The 16,948-nt window shown below is 44.0% G+C and overlaps 1 protein-coding gene across 1 annotated transcript; it reads right to left on the bottom strand.

Moving 5' to 3' along the window:
• Window positions 1–11,380: 11,380 nt before the first annotated feature.
• LOC120028883 (E3 ubiquitin-protein ligase RNF26-like) lies at window positions 11,381–15,241 on the bottom strand. Its single transcript, XM_038974135.1, has one exon. The coding sequence runs from the start codon at window positions 14,688–14,690 to the stop codon at window positions 13,335–13,337; it is 1,356 nt and encodes a 451-aa protein (XP_038830063.1). The 5' UTR covers window positions 14,691–15,241; the 3' UTR covers window positions 11,381–13,334.
• Window positions 15,242–16,948: the final 1,707 nt, after the last annotated feature.

The raw sequence follows: 16,948 nt of genomic DNA, 5'->3' as shown, positions 1-16,948 counted from the left end.
GAATATAATAACAGATAACAGCTGTATGAACAGTCTTTAGGGGTTAAAGTGCCCTGCTGGTTATAACAACAGTAGCTAAACGTTTAAATTAATAAAACAGATATCAACTTATGGTCCACTTCCATTTCCCTCATCCGGCCCATTTCCAGCCCATAAACTCTCCTCTCATTAAATGTTTATCCAATGTGTCCTCTCCTTGATTCTGGTTGTACTTTTAATCCATCACAAAGTGAAGGTTGCTACTGGAGTTTGGAGCAGTCCATGGGCCTACTGTGTGGGCGTGGACATTGAGAGAGCTTTTTCAAATCGTTCCAAATGGCTCAGGAACTATGGAATGTGTGTACTGCATAACGGTAAGCTAAACTGAGAGGCCTACACTCACACTTCCTTTTAGAACTAGGCCCTGTGTCTCCAGTGTGAATAAAAGGACCTCTTAGGACAGGTCATGTCCATTGGTGCTGCACTCCGAAACGGGAATGAGTAGGGAACTATTTCTACTTTCTCTCTGATATGTTTAGACCATCAAAGTGTGTGCACACCCCTTTATGTTCTCTACCACTTAGTCTGTCATTGAACGCTGGACATTGTACGTCATCGCCAAATAGCACCATCCCATTGATGCCAACTACGATTTGTTTGCCATTCTGACTGACAAATCCTGTTCTCAGATATGCCTTTGCTGACATCTACGCAAATCCCTCTGTCAAGGAACAGTAGAATGTGTATGTTTCCTTTGGTGACGTGATGGGGATTGTCACTGGAGTCAAATACCTAACCTCAAAGACTTGGCCAACGTCAGCGACACTGAACACTGGTCCAATGTGGTCTTACAATCATCAAAACATATTTGATTACTCCACAGTATCTCTCGTAATGTGTTCGTCTTTGATAATTATTTTTACAGAATTGACAGTATAGCGCTTCTACCGGTATGTACTGTTAAAGGAGTAGTAGAACTGGTTTGGCAGGTCAAACTACATGGCCTCGTCACTAAAGAACGTAGACTTCATTGTCCCTCCCATTAAGGTTGTTAATGCTCTCGGGGACAACGTCCAAGTGTACGAAGGAGGGTTCTGAAATAAGACACAGTCCTGTTTCCTCAATGAGATTGAAAAACACAGAAACAAGGTTCATTATTTAAGGCATATGAATAAGGAAACCAGGGCAATTCAAAACTGCAATATCTCTCTGTTGAATGTCCATCTTCAGGTGTTTGTTTAGCTAAACAATAAGGGCAGGATTCAATCCGATCGGGTATTTTCGACAATGTGCCTTTTATAGGTAATGTTCCCGTGCTCGTGAAGATCCCATTCACGGTAAATACTGCATATGTCGGCTAAATAGACAATCATCTCTATATATATATATATATATATCAAGAACACATGATTGGATTGAATCCCGGCCTAAGACATGTTTCGACACACATGAAGACAGCTCGGCTATCAAAACGTTATTACATTTTTGCATCTGAGCTCTTAGATTGTGTGTCTCTCTTTTTGTTTCTCACGTTTGGACACATTGTCATAGTATTTTGTCGTTGATACTGAGTTCACTGAGGTGGTAGAGCTTACTCTTAAGCCAGGACTGTCTGTATTCAGTCCTGATAGCCGGGGAAGAGTGAAGTTGGAACACCTGCTCAGTGCCCAGGAAGTTGACTGCTGTGGCTGAATAAAGGTCCATCCCTGATAGATGAGGAACAATCCCCAGAACTGGAAATAATGAATCTCTAAAGAATGTTAAGTAGTTTATCAGTAATGTATTTTAGATCACAAACACAACTTTCCGTGTGGTTGCACTAGTCTAACAATCCGTCCTTGTATGCAGCTACTGTAGATATTTGAAAGCAGCCGTCAGCACTCACCAACCATGACCGAGGTAACCGAGGTAACTTCCCCTCATCCCTCTTCCTTCTTCCCTTCTAAGGTCAACTTTCCATTTGAGTCTTCATGTTGGAGAACACATTGCATGTTTGGTTGCGATGTGGAGGTGTTCATTATTGCTGTTATCTTTAAAAACGTTGAACGGTAGTGGAGCCCCTCACAGAAAGACAGAGGGAAGGTGTGTGATGTGTGTGTGTACAGTTAGTTCAGTGTTAATATCCAGAGTATGACAACTGCTCGCAGTCATACGATAGTGTCAAACGAGAAGAGAGATTTCCATCTTGACCAGGTTACATGTACCATATAGTCATGTGAGATTGTAGGTGTGGGTCCCACAAACAAACATCCAAATTGTCCAGAGCCTTAAGGGTCTTGATATACAGTATAGTGAACAAAAATATAGTATAGTGAACAAAAATAGAAATGTAACATGTATTTTTCATAAGCTGAAATAAAAGATCCCAGAAATTTTCCATACACACAAATGTATATATTTATTTTACACAAATTTGTTTACATCCTTGTTAGTGCGCATTTCTCATTTTCCAAGATAATGTCACGTGTGACATATCAACAAGCTAATTAAACAGCATGATCATTACACAGGTGCACCTTGTGCTGAGGACAATAAAAGGCCACTCTAAAATGTGCAGTTTTGTCACACAACACAATGCCACAGATGTCTCAAGTTGAGGGAGCCTGCAATTTGCATGCTGACTGCAGGAATGTCCACCAGAGCTGTTGCCAGAGAATTTAATGAATTGAACAGACCACATGTAACCACGCCAGCTGATGAAACTGTGGGTTTCTACAACCAAAGAATTTCTGCAAAAACTGTCAGATGCTCATCTGCGTGCTCATCATCCTCACCAGGGTCTTGACTTAACTGCAGTTCGGCTTTGTAACCAAATTTATTGGGCAAATGCTCACCTTCGATAGCCACTCTGGAGAAGTGTGCTCTTCACGGATGAATCCCAGTTTCAACTGTACCAACTCTTTGTTAAGGGTTTCATTGACTTCATTAGTTGTTGTTGCTGACTCGTAAACGCAGCAAAAAAGAAACATCCCTTTTTCAGGACCATGTCTTTCAAAGATAATTCGTTAAACTCCAAATAACACAGATCTTCATTGTAAAGGGTTTAAACACTGTTTCCCATGCTTGTTGAATGAACCATAAACAATTAATGAACATGCACCTGTGGAACGGTCGTTAAGACACTAACAGAGTACAGACGGTAGGCAATTAAGGTCACAGTTATGAAAACTTAGGACACTGAAGAGGCCTTTCTACTGACTGAAAAACACCAAAGGAAAGATGCCCAGGGCTCATCTGCGTGAACGTGCCACAGGCATGCTGCCAGGAGGCATGAGGACTGCAGATGTGGCCAGGGCAATAAATTGCAATGTCGGTACTGTGAGACGCCTAAGACAGTGCTTCAGGGAGACAGGATGGACAGCTGATCATCCTCGCAATGGCAGACCACGTGTAACAACACCTGCACAGGATCGGTACATCCGAACAACACACCTGCGGGACAGGTACAGGATGGCAACAACTGCCCGAGTTACACCAGGAACGCACAATCCCTCCATCACTGCTCAGACTGTCCGCTGAGAGAGGCTGGACTGAGGGCTTGTAGGCCTGTTGTAAGGCAGGTCCTCCTCACCAGACATCGCCGGCAACAACGTTGCCTATGGGCACCAACCCACCATCGCTGGACCAGACAGGACTGGCAAAAAGTGCTCTTCAATGAAGAGTCGCGGTTTTGTCTCACCAGGGGTGATGGTTGGATTTCCGTTTAACGTCGAAGGAATGAGCGTTACACCGAGGCCTGGAGTGGGATCAATTTGGAGGTGGAGGGTCTGTCATGGTCTGGGGCGGTGTGTCACAGCATCATCGGACTGAGCTTGTTGTCATTGCAGGCAATCGAAATGCTGTGCGTTACAGGGAAGACATCCTCCTCCCTCATGTGGTACCCTTCCTGCAGGCTCATCCTGACATGACCCTCCAGCATGACAATGCCACCAGCCATACTGCTCGTTCTGTGCGTGATTTCCTGCAAGACAGGAATGTCAGTGTTCTGCCATGGCCAGCGAAGAGCCCGGATCTCAATCCTATTGAGCACGTCTGGGACCTGTTGGATCGGAGGGCTCGGGCCATTCCCCCCAGAAATGTCCGGGAACTTGCAGGTGCCTTGGTGGAAGAGTGGGGTAACATCTCATAGCAAGAACTGGCAAATCTGGTTAAGTCCATGAGGAGGAAATGCACTGCAGTACTTAATGCAGCTGGTGGCCACACCAGATACTGACTGTTACTTTTGATTTTGACCCCCCCTTTGTTCAGGAACACATTATTCCATTTATGTTAGTCACATGTCTGTGGAACTTTTTGTCTCAGTTGTAGATTCTTGTTATGTTCATACAAATATTTACACATGTTAAGTTTGCTGAAAATAAACGCAGTTGACAGTGAGAGGACATTTCTTTTTTTGCTGAGTTTATATGTCCCAGTTATTTCATGGCCTGCATACTCACCAGACATGTCACCCATTGAACATGTTCGGGGTGCTCTGGATCGACGTGTACGACTGCTCGTTCCAGTTCCCGCCAATATCCAGCAACTTTGCACAGCCATTGAAGAGGAGTGGGACAACATTCCACAGGCCACAATTAACAGTCTGATCAACTCTATGCGAAGGCGATGTGTCGCGCTGCATGAGGCAAATGGTGGTCACAGTAGACACTGACTGGCTTTCTGATCCACGCGCCTAACTTTAAAAAAAAGCTATCTTTGCCCAACAGATGCATACAGTATCTATATTCCCAGTCAAGTGAAATCCATAGATTAGGGCTTAATGAATGTATTTCAATTGAGTGATTTCCTTGTATGAACTGTAACTTAGTAAAATCTTTGAAATTGTTGCATGTTGCGTTTATATTTTTGTTCAGTGTAGTTTCGGAATTCCAACTAGAACAGGATAAGGTTTGTATTATTATGCGGCTTGCTTCTAAAACATCAGTATATTGCTTCAGAGTTGTCTGTGAGGAATGATGTTCCATCATAGAATCTACTTGCATGCCTTTTTCTGCTGCTCAGAGACCTGCCAATAGACCTGCAGCAACAGAGCTTCACATCAACACAGTAAGAGTGCTCTGGAGAGCAGACAATACTGTATGTACAGGTAACTGCCAAAATAAAGGAAACACCAACACAGTAAGAGTGCTCTGGAGAGCAGACAATACTGTATGTACAGGTAACTGCCAAAATAAAGGAAACACCAACACAGTAAGAGTGCTCTGGAGAGCAGACAATACTGTATGTACAGGTAACTGCCAAAATAAAGGAAACACCAACACAGTAAGAGTGCTCTGGAGAGCAGACAATACTGTATGTACAGGTAACTGCCAAAATAAAGGAAACACCAACACAGTAAGAGTGCTCTGGAGAGCAGACAATACTGTATGTACAGGTAACTGCCAAAATAAAGGAAACACCAACACAGTAAGAGTGCTCTGGAGAGCAGACAATACTGTATGTACAGGTAACTGCCAAAATAAAGGAAACACCAACACAGTAAGAGTGCTCTGGAGAGCAGACAATACTGTATGTACAGGTAACTGCCAAAATAAAGGAAACACCAACACAGTAAGAGTGCTCTGGAGAGCAGACAATACTGTATGTACAGGTAACTGCCAAAATAAAGGAAACACCAACACAGTGTCTTAATAGGGCGTTGGGCCTCCACGAGCCGCCAGAACAGCTTCAATGCGCCTTAGCATAGATTCTACACGTGTCTGGAACTCTATTGGAGGGATGCGACACCATTCTTCCACAAGAAATTCCATAATTTGGTGTTTCGTTGATGGTGGTGGAAAACCCTGTGTCAGGCACCGCTCCAGAATCTCCTACTAAGTGTTCAATTGGGTTGGGGTCTGACGACCCTGGCATATGGTTTACCATCCTTTTCATGCTCGTCAAACCGTTCAGTGACCACTCGTGCCCTGTGAATGGGGGCATTGATGAGACCACTCTCATCAGGATATAAATTATTCACAATACAGTGTAGGTTGAAGGTGATCACTCAGAATGGCTGTGTATTTATTGGTGTTTCCCTTGCCCTCTGGTTGAGTGGACCTAATCCATGCCAGGAACATGTGTTTGCTGACATACAAGAGCTTGATTAGACTAAGTTTCTTACCTCGGCCTCTCAAGCCCCAAGGAACAGGAGACCCAGATCCTCTCTCAAAGTCATGGTATAGTATTAAGAAATACCCAACTCTGAAATTCTTAGCATCTAAACAGAAAAATAATATTACAGAAAATAGCTTTGTATCGTATTTGAGAAGGCGTATACTGTATATCATGCAAAGGCACTAAACTGCCATGTAGGCCTAATCTAGCTGAGAGAAAATATGCTCTCCTCTACATACAACGATATAAACATTGAATGGAGACTGATGGGAGATAATGCTTAATGTGGTATTGGATGGGATTCCTAGGGGTGTTCACTTCACCCATCGTCAGGGGTATAAGGAACGGGAACAACCCCAAGACGAACCTCGGGGCAGTGGAAAAAGTCATGGTAACCCTCTTGCCTGTGGCTGCCAATGCTCAATACAACACATTACACTTCAAAGTAACTTGCTGGTTCCATAATCAAAACACTTATCCAAGATGGTGTCACTCGTGATCGTAAAGAAATGGATCCAACGGTATCTCCAGTGTCTCTACACAGCGGCCATTTGTGTTGACTGCAGTTTATATAGGTCAAGATGTCATAATGCGGATAATGTCATCAAACTGTACGCTATAGTGGATAATGCAATGGAAACAGTCATCAAACTATACTGGGATAGCACTGTTTTCCGTTTTTTATTGTCTCAAGTAGATCATGCTCACGCACAGACATCAGTTTAACGTCTAGTTGTGATTAACATTTGGTTGAGTTGTCAACTAACATGAAAAAAAATAACTGTTTTCCGTGTTGATTCAATGTCTTCGCATAGAGTTTTTGGTTGAAATGACGTGGAAATAACATTGATTCAACCAGTTTTCCCCAGTGGGGCTGGTCAGATTGACCAAAGCTTTTGGATCCTATTGAAATGATCAAGGTCCCTCAAACGTTTCCCATAGTGTTTAATGGTGAAATGTTGAATTACACCAGTATCCTATGCATTGTTTGGTCAGCTGCAATAGAATTGTCAGGAGTAGAGTTGGATCACACGTTCGAATACCGTTGACACAACAAAGGCCACTCCACATGTCAAGCCAATGCTAGTTAAGTGTCATCCTACTTGAACCATTGTGAGACAACTTGCGCTCTGTGGCATTGTTGTCCCTTAATTACCTAGTTGTTTCCCCCACATGCAAGCTAGCCCCTAAATCAGGCATTATTACCAGGTGTGTCAGAGAAAAGCCCAAAAGATTGTCAAAGACGCCAGTCACCCAAGTTATAGACTGTTCTCTCTGCTACTGCACGGCAAGCGGTACCGGAGCACCAAGTCTAGGACCAAAAGGCTCCTTAACAGCTTTTACCCCCAAGCCATATGACTGTGGAAAAATTAATCAAATGGCCACCCGGACTATTTACAACATTGACTATTTACCCCCCCCCCCCCGCCCATTTGTTTTTACACTGTTTCTAACTTGCTGTTTATTATCTATGCATAGTCACCTTACCTCTACCTACATGTACAAATTACCTCAACTAACCTGTACCCCCACACATTGACTCGGTATTATTTTATTCTTTTTTTTATTTTTTTTAACTTTAGTTTATTTTTTAAACTCTTTCTTGAACTGCATTGTTGGTTAAGAGTTTGTAAGTAAGTATTTCACGGTAAGGTGTTGTATTCGGCACATGTGACAAATAATGTTTGATTTGATTCTACATAGGAGCCCTTACAACATTGTGCTCTGTGAAAATGAAACATGTAATGCAAATAGGTAGGGGCGTGGATCAGAAAACCAGTCAGTATCTGGTGTGACCACCATTTGCCTCATGCAGCGCGACACATCTCCTTCGAATAGAGTTGGTCAGGCTGTTAATTATGGCCTGTGGAATGTTGTCCCACTCCTCTTCAATGGCTGTTACGAAGTTGCTGGATTTTGGTGGGAACTGGAACACGATATCGTACACATTGATCCAGATCATCCAAAACAGGCTCAATAGGTGACACATCTGGTGAGTACGCAGGCCATGGAAGAACTGGGACAATTTCAGCTTCCAGGAATTGTGTACAGATCCTTGCGACATGGGGCCGTGCATTACCATGCTGAAACATGAGGTGATGGTGGAGGATGAATGGCACGACAATGGGCCTCAGGATCTCGTCACGGTATCTCTGTGCATTCAAATTGCCATCAATAAAATGCAGTTGTATTCATTGTCCGTAGCTTATGCCTGCCCATACCATAACCCCAACGCCACCATGGGGCACTCTGTTCACAACGTTCAGCAAACCCCTCGCCCACACAACGCCCCACATGCTGTCTGCCATCTGCCCGGTGCAGTTAAAACCGGAATTCATCCATGAAGAGCACACTTGTTCAGCGTACCAGTGGCCATCGAAGGTGAGCTTTTGCCAACTGAAGTCGTTTACGACGTCGAACTGCAATCAGGTCAAGACTCTGGTGAGGATGACGAGCATGCAGATGAGCTTCCCTGAGACGGTTTCTGAAAGCTTGTGCAGAAATGATTCCATTGTGCAAACCCACAGTTTCATCAGCTGTCGGGATTGGCTGGTCTCAGACGATCCCTCAGGGAAAGACGTTGGATGTGGAGGACATGGGCTGCGGCTGTGAGGCCGGTTGGAAGTACTGCCAAATTCTCTAAAATAATGTTGGAGGCGGCTTATGGTAGAGAAACGAACATTCAATTCTCTGGCAACAGCTCTGGCGGACATTCCTGCAGTCAGCATGCCAATTGCACACTCCCTCAAAACTTGAAACATCTGTGGCATTGTGTTGTGTGACAAAACTGCACATTTTACATTGTTTAAATGCTTTTGTATATATAGTGTGGAGTCCCTATTTAGAAGGGACTTCGGGAATTAATTCCGTGATGTCATAAACCACAAAACTCTAGTGAAGGGAGGCCTGGAGGAAGTGGTTCACAATGTCCAGCAGAGCCCCCTTTCCTGACCCCCTCCTACACCTATCACCCCCAGCTGCTGTTCTTCAGTTTCCCTCTCCTCACAGATGGGGAAGTCTAGGGAAGGGGAAGGTTACTTTCTCACATTCAGAGATACTATCACCAGGGCATAATGGCTACATTTATACTGCATTCAGAAAGTATTCAGACCCCTTCACTTTTTCCACATTTTGTTACGTTACAGCCTTATTCTAAAATGGATTAAATAATTTTCAACCTACAAACAATACCCCATAACAACAATGCAAAACAGGTTTCTTTTTGCAAATGTATATATATAAAAAATAAGTAAATATTACATTTACATAAGTGTTCAGACCCTTTACTCAGTACTTTGTTGAAGCATCTTTGGCAGCAATTACAGCCTCAAGTCTTTTGGGGTATGACGCAACAAGCATGGCACACCTGTATTTGGGGAGTTTCTCCCATTCTTCTCTACAGATCCTCTCAAGCTCTGTCAGGTTGGATGGGGAGCGTCGCTGCACAGCTATTTTCAAGTCTCTCCAGAGATGTTTGATTGGGTTCAAGTCTGTGCTCTGGCTGGGCCACTCAAGGATATTCAGAGACTTGTCCCAAAGCCACTCCTGCGTTGTCTTGGTTGTGTGCTTAGGGTCATTGTCCTGTTGGAAGGTGAACCTTCGCCCCAGTCTGAGGTCCTGAGCACTCTGGAGCAGGTTTCATCAAGGATCTCTCTGTACTTTGCTCTGTTTATCTTTCCCTCAATCCTGACTAGTCTCCCAGTCCCTGCCGCTGAAAAATATCCCCACAGCATAATGTTGCCACCACCATGCTTCACCGTAGGGATGGTGCCAGGTTTCCTCCAGACGTGACACTTGGCATTCAATTCAAAGATTTCAATCTTGGTTTCATCAGACCAGACAATCTTGTTTCTCATGGTCCGAGAGTCTTTAGGTGCCTTTTGGCAAACTCCAAGCGAGCTGTCATGTGCCGTTAAATTAGGAGTGGCTTCCGTCTGCCCACTACCATAAAGCCCTGATTGATGAAGTGCTGCAGAGATGGGAAAACCTTCCAGAAGGACAACCATTTCCACAGAGAAACTCTGGAGCTCTGTCAGAGTGACCATCTGGTTCTTGGTCACCTCCCTGACCAAAGCCCTTCTCCCTCGATTGCTCAGTTTTTCCGGGCGGCGAGCTCTAGGAAGAGTCTTGGGGGTAATAAACTTCTTTAATTTAAGAATGATGGAGGCCACTGTGTTCTTCGGGACCTTCAATGCTGCAGAAATTTTTTGGTACCCTTCCCCCAATTTGTGCCTTAACACAATTCTGTCTCTGAGCTCTATGGAAAATTCCTTCGACCTCATGACTTTGTTTTTGCTCTGACATGTACTGTCAACTGTGGGACATTATATAGGCAGGTGTGTGCCTTTCCAAATCATGTCCAATTGAATTTACCACAGGTGGACTCCAATCAAGTTGTAGAAACATCTCAAGGATGATCAATGGAAACAGGATGCACCTGAGCTCAATTTCAAGTCTCATTTCTGGAACCCAGGAAGAGTAGCTGCTGCTTTTGCAACAGCTCATGCCGATCCTAATAAAATACCAAATAGTAAAGAGACTGAATACTTATGTAAATAAGGTATTACATTTATTCATATATACATTTGCAAAACTGTCTAAAAACCTATTCTACTTTGTCATTATGAGGTATTGTGTGTAGATTGATGAGGAAAATGTTTTATTTAATCAATTTTAGAATAAGGCTGTAACGTAACAAAATGTGAAAGAAGTCCAGGAGTCTGAATAGTTTCCGAATGCACTGTATATGGAATCTTCAACATCTCCATCCTACTTGGTTTTCACGAAAATCTAGCAGTTTAGTGAACTTCAGAGTGGTGGATCAATATAGAAATCTTGGCAATGGTGGCATAGCAATGGTAGGAAATATGGGTTTTAACTCAAAATGTATGTTGGAAACACTGTCCGATCATCACGGAATTTGACACAACACATTACCAATGTCTAGTGCGTGTAATGCGAAACACTTATTTGGGGATTCATTGGTCAAGAGGACCTGAAATCAATTATACATTCAAAATTGGTTAATTAACAAGGAAATAATAGCCTTGATTATCTCATAGATGCTGAAGCATCTAGTGCTGGTATGATCTAGTATGATGAGCAAAACATCCTGTGAAACAGAACTGGCTGTGGTGCTGTTCTCTTTCTGGTGGATTGTATCAGGGCCTAGGTTTGCTCACACAAGCTGGTAAACCCAGTCTGTAACAAAAACACAGTCTATTGACTGTTCTGAACTGGAATGCGAAGTAAATAGTGAAAATACAGCAAATAAATGTTTTTCCACAACAGAAAAAGACAGAAAAACAGTACCAAAATATGTGTTTGTTTATTGTCTCAGACATTTGTCATTCTCATTAGTGAGTCTGGCCACATTCATAAACCTTTACAAAACAAAATACATGTTTACAATTAAGTCATTTAGCAGACTCTTATTCAGAGACTTACAGGAACAATAAAGGTTAAGTGCCTTGCTCAAAGGCACAGACAGAATTTTCACCTAGTCAGTTCGGGATTCGAACCAGCGACCTTTCAGTTACTGCCCCAACACTCTTAACGGCTAGGCTACCCTGCTACCCCATTCATGGCTTATTGCAATGTCCATCACTTGTGCCATGTCCCCCGGATACACAGGTCAGTCTTCCTAGATCAAATAAGCCGTTGTGAATGGCAACATGTGTGGTCTGTGATAAGAGTCCACTGTATCTGGAGACAGGAATGTCACGCAATGAATAAAGGCCTCTGGGGAAACCTGACAGGAAAAGAGGTCAACTCAGAATATAACCTAGGATTTACTCTGGACTAAAATATATGCCCATCTTTTTTCATAGATTTGTATCAATACAATGTCACGGCATAGACAATTCACGGGCCCAACTTTTTTCTCTCCAGATTTTTATCAATATGTCACATCATAGACAATTGTTGGTTTCATAATTACTATAGAAATATAAATGGGGGTGTTAAGAAAATGGTAGGCCGCTTGAAAACTGTTGGTTTGGTACTAGATAAAAGGGATAAAGGGCAAAATTATTGAATGAGTGATTACAGAACCTGTTGAAATAACAAAAATATGAAGAATTCTGATTGGAACAAAGACATTAGGAAATGATTGTAGGCTACACAATGTCAATGAGACTAAAAACAATCACAGAAGGACATCAGTGACACTGTGGTTCACGTTCTAGTTCGTCTGTCACAATATTGAAGTCACTCCATCGTGTTTGACCCAAAAATATCCTACGGGCAGAGCCTTTCCAAGATGTATTTATGAAACCTTGGTCCAAAAAAAAAGGCATATCAAATATGCCTTTTATTGTCACTTAACGGGCCTTTCTCCAACACTTGCAAACTAATTCAATAACCATTGCAGTTTGTGTAACATGGCATTTCAGAGCTTTGGATCAATACTTATTTTGAGCAAAGAGACAAAATAGAAACAAGGAATTATGAAGCCATTACTGACTAATGGTGGTCATTTTGAACAGCATGGCAATGTTTGATCACAAGATAAAAACATTGCAATAACTATAAAGGAGGAATATACCTTGTGTGGAGCATAAATTAGGTAGTGTTCATATATCAGCATAGTGGAAAGAACTGGCTAACCTAGTGATCCAAATGATGGAATAATCATTAGAACAAAACAAACATTTATAATATGACAAGACAAATAGATCTGGTAAATCATTTCTCTGACACTGATATTTTTAGACAACCATAGCTTATGAAATTAACCCCCTATCCCACAATTTCACGGGTCTCTGAATATGAACTGCTTGGAACAATATTGGCTATTGACAAATTGCATTTGAGTGGTTGTCACCGTTTAAATCTAAGCATAGGCTACAAAATGTGTTTTTACGATAACATTTCGTACTGTATTGACTCCTGTGTTTCAAACTGAACCTGTGCTGAATAAAGTGAACTGCTACACAGCAAACATTCCTTTAAGTTCACACACCACATACAGTTTGGAATGACCATGAAGTGTTCAGTAATATGAACAAGCAAGTATAAAAAAAAAATGTGGGCAAGCACTGCCATGGTTGTCTGAACAAAACACAGGCATCATTTAAGACATCAGCCATGGGCGACAAGCAATTTAAGCACAGTGGACTGGACTTGGATAGCAGTGTGCCTGAGCTGCAATGTACTGCTGGTGTAGACGTAGCCTAAAGTCTTTGCACATTCTAAACCTGAGATTCTACATGTTAACAAGGCGTTCTGAGCCACACGCCCCTCCCTCGTTAGGTCCCTCACAGATACACATCCATGGTATTAAGGATCATATGGCGGCAGAGAGGACAGTTCTGCTGGTAGATGGGCTGGCGCAGCAATATGTTGGTACAGCCCCGACACAAACACAGGTGGCGGCAAGGCAGCAGCACCACTGTCTTAGTACTGTCCTGGCAGATTATGCACTTCTTCCTCTCTTCCTGCTCCTGGAGCAGAGTCAGTAGGCTGTCATTTGGGGGACCCTTGGAGCTGGTGCCCCCCTCCTCTGAGGAGAGTTTATGTTTCTGTAAAGGCCTGTGTGTGCTGCTAGAGCTGGGGAACGCTAGGTCCCACAGGTCATCCATTAGCTGGCGAGGCCGAGCAGCACGTTCAGCGCGTGGTGCAGTGTCTCCTGCCCTGCCGTCCGGAAGAGCCCTCTGCTCTCTGTCACTGGGTTCAGGTTGCCTGGTGTGGCCCTCACCCCTTACTCTGATGTTCCTGTCGACTGGTGTTATCGTTTGGTATAGGAGGCTGGCCTGCCGCTGAAGCCTCTGCCACACGCCCCTCCCCAGCATGTAGAGGCGATGGAGCGCCCTCTGTAGGACCTGCAGGGTGGGGAAAGAGTTGAAGTAACCAACGGCGTGGCGGGCTCCAAGACGGGTCAGCTCAGGGTTCATGTAGATTGTGGCGGTGACAACAATGGCAGCCGTGAGAATGAGGCCATAAATGTTCAGGAGGAAAACGCTGACGAAAATGTGTCCGAGCAAGCCTAGGAACTCCAGGGCTAGCCTGACGGGAGTGCAGAGTACGACTGAGGTGCCAACCAGGCTGCTGTAGAGGAAGGTGAAGAGTGTGAGGGTGAGCTCCACAGCCTTCTGCAGTGGGTAGGAGACCGCCTCCCACATGCTGACTACAACAGAGTAGACGTTCTGTGTCCCGATGAGCAGCAGGTTGACCACCGTGTTGACCAGGTAGAACACCAGGCTGACTGCAATGCCACAGCCCTCCCACACCTGCTGCAGCAAGCTGTGGCCACACAGCAGCCCACGGTGGAACAGATCCCAGACATGCAAGAGAACATGTGAGGACAAGTAGCCCACCATTTTGAAACTCTCCAAAATACCTCCCGAGAGTTGCAGCCAGCGCCCTAACATGTTAACTGTGCCCTGGGCCAGAAGTGATACGCTGTCCATCATGGCAACCATGCAGAACACAGTGAAGTTCCAGCACTTCACCATTGAGTTGGTCAGTAGCATGGGTAGCTTATTCACAAAGTTGATACATTCCGCCAGGAGCCGTATCACTGAATGGACTATTAAGAAATTTAGGTCCAGGAGGAAGAATATGAAATCGAAACATTTCCCAATAGTGCAAAAGACAAGGTTCACCAGACCCATGATACACTTCTTACTCGCGTTGGTTCACTGTCTTGATCAATGAACTTTGTCTGGCCAGCAAAGGTTACATAGCTAGCTAGATAAGGTTCGCTACCTCGTCCTCGGATGCGTTCACTTCTCCTTCGGTTCAATTAGCCAGTTTAGTTAGCTAGCATAACAAAGCTAGCTCTACGGGCTAACATAACTACCTGCCAAACACGTTGGTCGGGCACATTCCAGTTGCAATTTGAAATAACCAGCTGTGCAACCGCGTTTGTTTTGGCTAAAGGGCGAACATATGCACACACTGTAATCAGCGGATGTTTACTTTCAAACTTGAGCTGGCTATAGTAACTAGCTAGCTCTTCGGTTAGCTGAATAGCTAACAAACTGTTCTTCCTAAATAAATTCCCGTCTTGCGATCACAAAATGTTCCAGCTCCTCATGCCCCGTCTTCAATAACGTATGTCCTTAAGCGAAATCCACCATAATCCAATGCAAGATAAAGGAAGTTGAAGACGAAAAGTCACAAAACAGACACTGTCAGACACAAAACAGACACCTGTACGGTGGCCGCCATAATGGTTTCGGTTTGGTCACATGATCTTCTCCAACGAATCACGTCCATGAACGTACGTGTGTTACTCTAAACTTCTTCTTCTTCTTCTTCTTCTTCTTCTTCTTCTTCTTCTTCTTCTTCTTCTTCTTCTTCTAGGAAGTTTAACGGCAGTTGGCATCCAATATATGTTGCATTACCGCCACTTACTAGATTGGAGTACAACTCCCTTATACTTTCCTTGAAAAGAATATATATTTAAAAAAATACCTTACCATCTAACACTACACTCACCAAAAAATAACACCACCCTACTCCACTATTTAAATATATTTAGGGCATCCCGGGTGGCGCAGTGGTCTAAGGCTGTGCCACCAGAGATTCTGGGTTCGAGCCCAGGCTCTGTCGCAGCCGGCCGTGACCGGGAGGTCCATGGGGCGACGCACAATTGGCCCTGTGTCGTCCGGGTTAGGGAGGGTTTGGCCGGCAGGGCTATCCTTGTCTCATCGCGCACTAGTGACTCCTGTGGCGGGCCGGGCGCAGTGCACGCTGACCAGGTCGCCAGGTGTACAGTGTTTCCTCCGACACATTGGTGCGGCTGGCTTCCGGGTTGGATGTGCATTGTGTCAAGAAGCAGTGAGGCTAGGTTGGGTTGTGTTTCGGAGGATGCATGGCTCTCGACCTTCGCCTCTCCCGAGTCTGTACGGGTGTTGCAGCGATGAGACAAGACTGTAACTACTACCAATTGGATACGATGAAATTGGGGAGAAAAAAGGGGTAAAATATTGAAAAAACAAACAGCAAAAAAAAATAATATTTACTCCTACCTCATGCCAACAGCCTGAAAGGATGGGACATCACCACTTAACACACCCTGTAACTCTTCTGATGTCAAGTCTCGCACACCATTGCTATAAATGCTAAAAATCCATTCTTACTGAAACATATATCACTTGTTGGCCTATCCCTCTGTACTGGTACAGATCTACTGCTCACACCACTCCTCTCAAGATCCCTTGACCCATCTTCCTCTACTTTCTCCACTGCCTCAGCATATGACAACTTCTGTACTACTCTAACCCTGGAAACCTCAACCTCCCTCTCTCGCACGACACATGTCTGATCCCCAGTCCCCTGGGCACCACTACAATTAACACATACCACTACTTTCCCCAATACTACACATTCCTTTGTCTCATGCCCTTCTGCACACTTCTCACACCTAGGAACCTCCCTCCTACACACTGCTGCCACATGCCCAAAAGCTTGACACCTGTAACAACATAATGTATTCGGCACAAAAGCTTGTACAGGGTAACTTATATATCCTAACATCACTTTGTCGGGCAAAGACTCAACATCAGAACTCAAAAGAACAGACACTGACTCTTCTGTTTCACCACTCTCACCACCCTGTCTGTGTCGCACCAAACGACAAGCGTCACTCACACGGGAATCTTCCCCTTCAGTTGGTCAAGTTTTACATTTACTGCTATCCCAGTAACCACTCCTTTCAATGGCGCCCTTTTCTGGAGAGTGAAACAATTCACATTTCTTGCACCCATTCATTTAACGCTGAGCGCCTTCTTCCTCTGACCAGCAGAAACACAAACAATTATTGCAAGACCCCTTCTGGTTACTCTCACTAATTCCACATGACCCAATTCTGTTTTCACCCACCCCGAAACCACGAATGGATCAGCCAAAAGGCAAGGGTCCACTT

The sequence above is a fragment of the Salvelinus namaycush genome, chromosome 34 (assembly GCF_016432855.1).
Source record: "Salvelinus namaycush isolate Seneca chromosome 34, SaNama_1.0, whole genome shotgun sequence".
NCBI lineage: Eukaryota > Metazoa > Chordata > Actinopteri > Salmoniformes > Salmonidae > Salvelinus > Salvelinus namaycush.
The sequence above is the reverse complement of the archived record's forward strand: the minus strand, read 5'-3'. Positions and strand labels throughout refer to the sequence as shown.

What these genes read in the sequence shown, in the direction of transcription:
- LOC120028883 (XM_038974135.1), bottom strand. Translation starts at nt 14,690, where the DNA reads ATGGGTCTGGTGAACCTTGTCTTTTGCACTATTGGGAAATGTTTCGAT.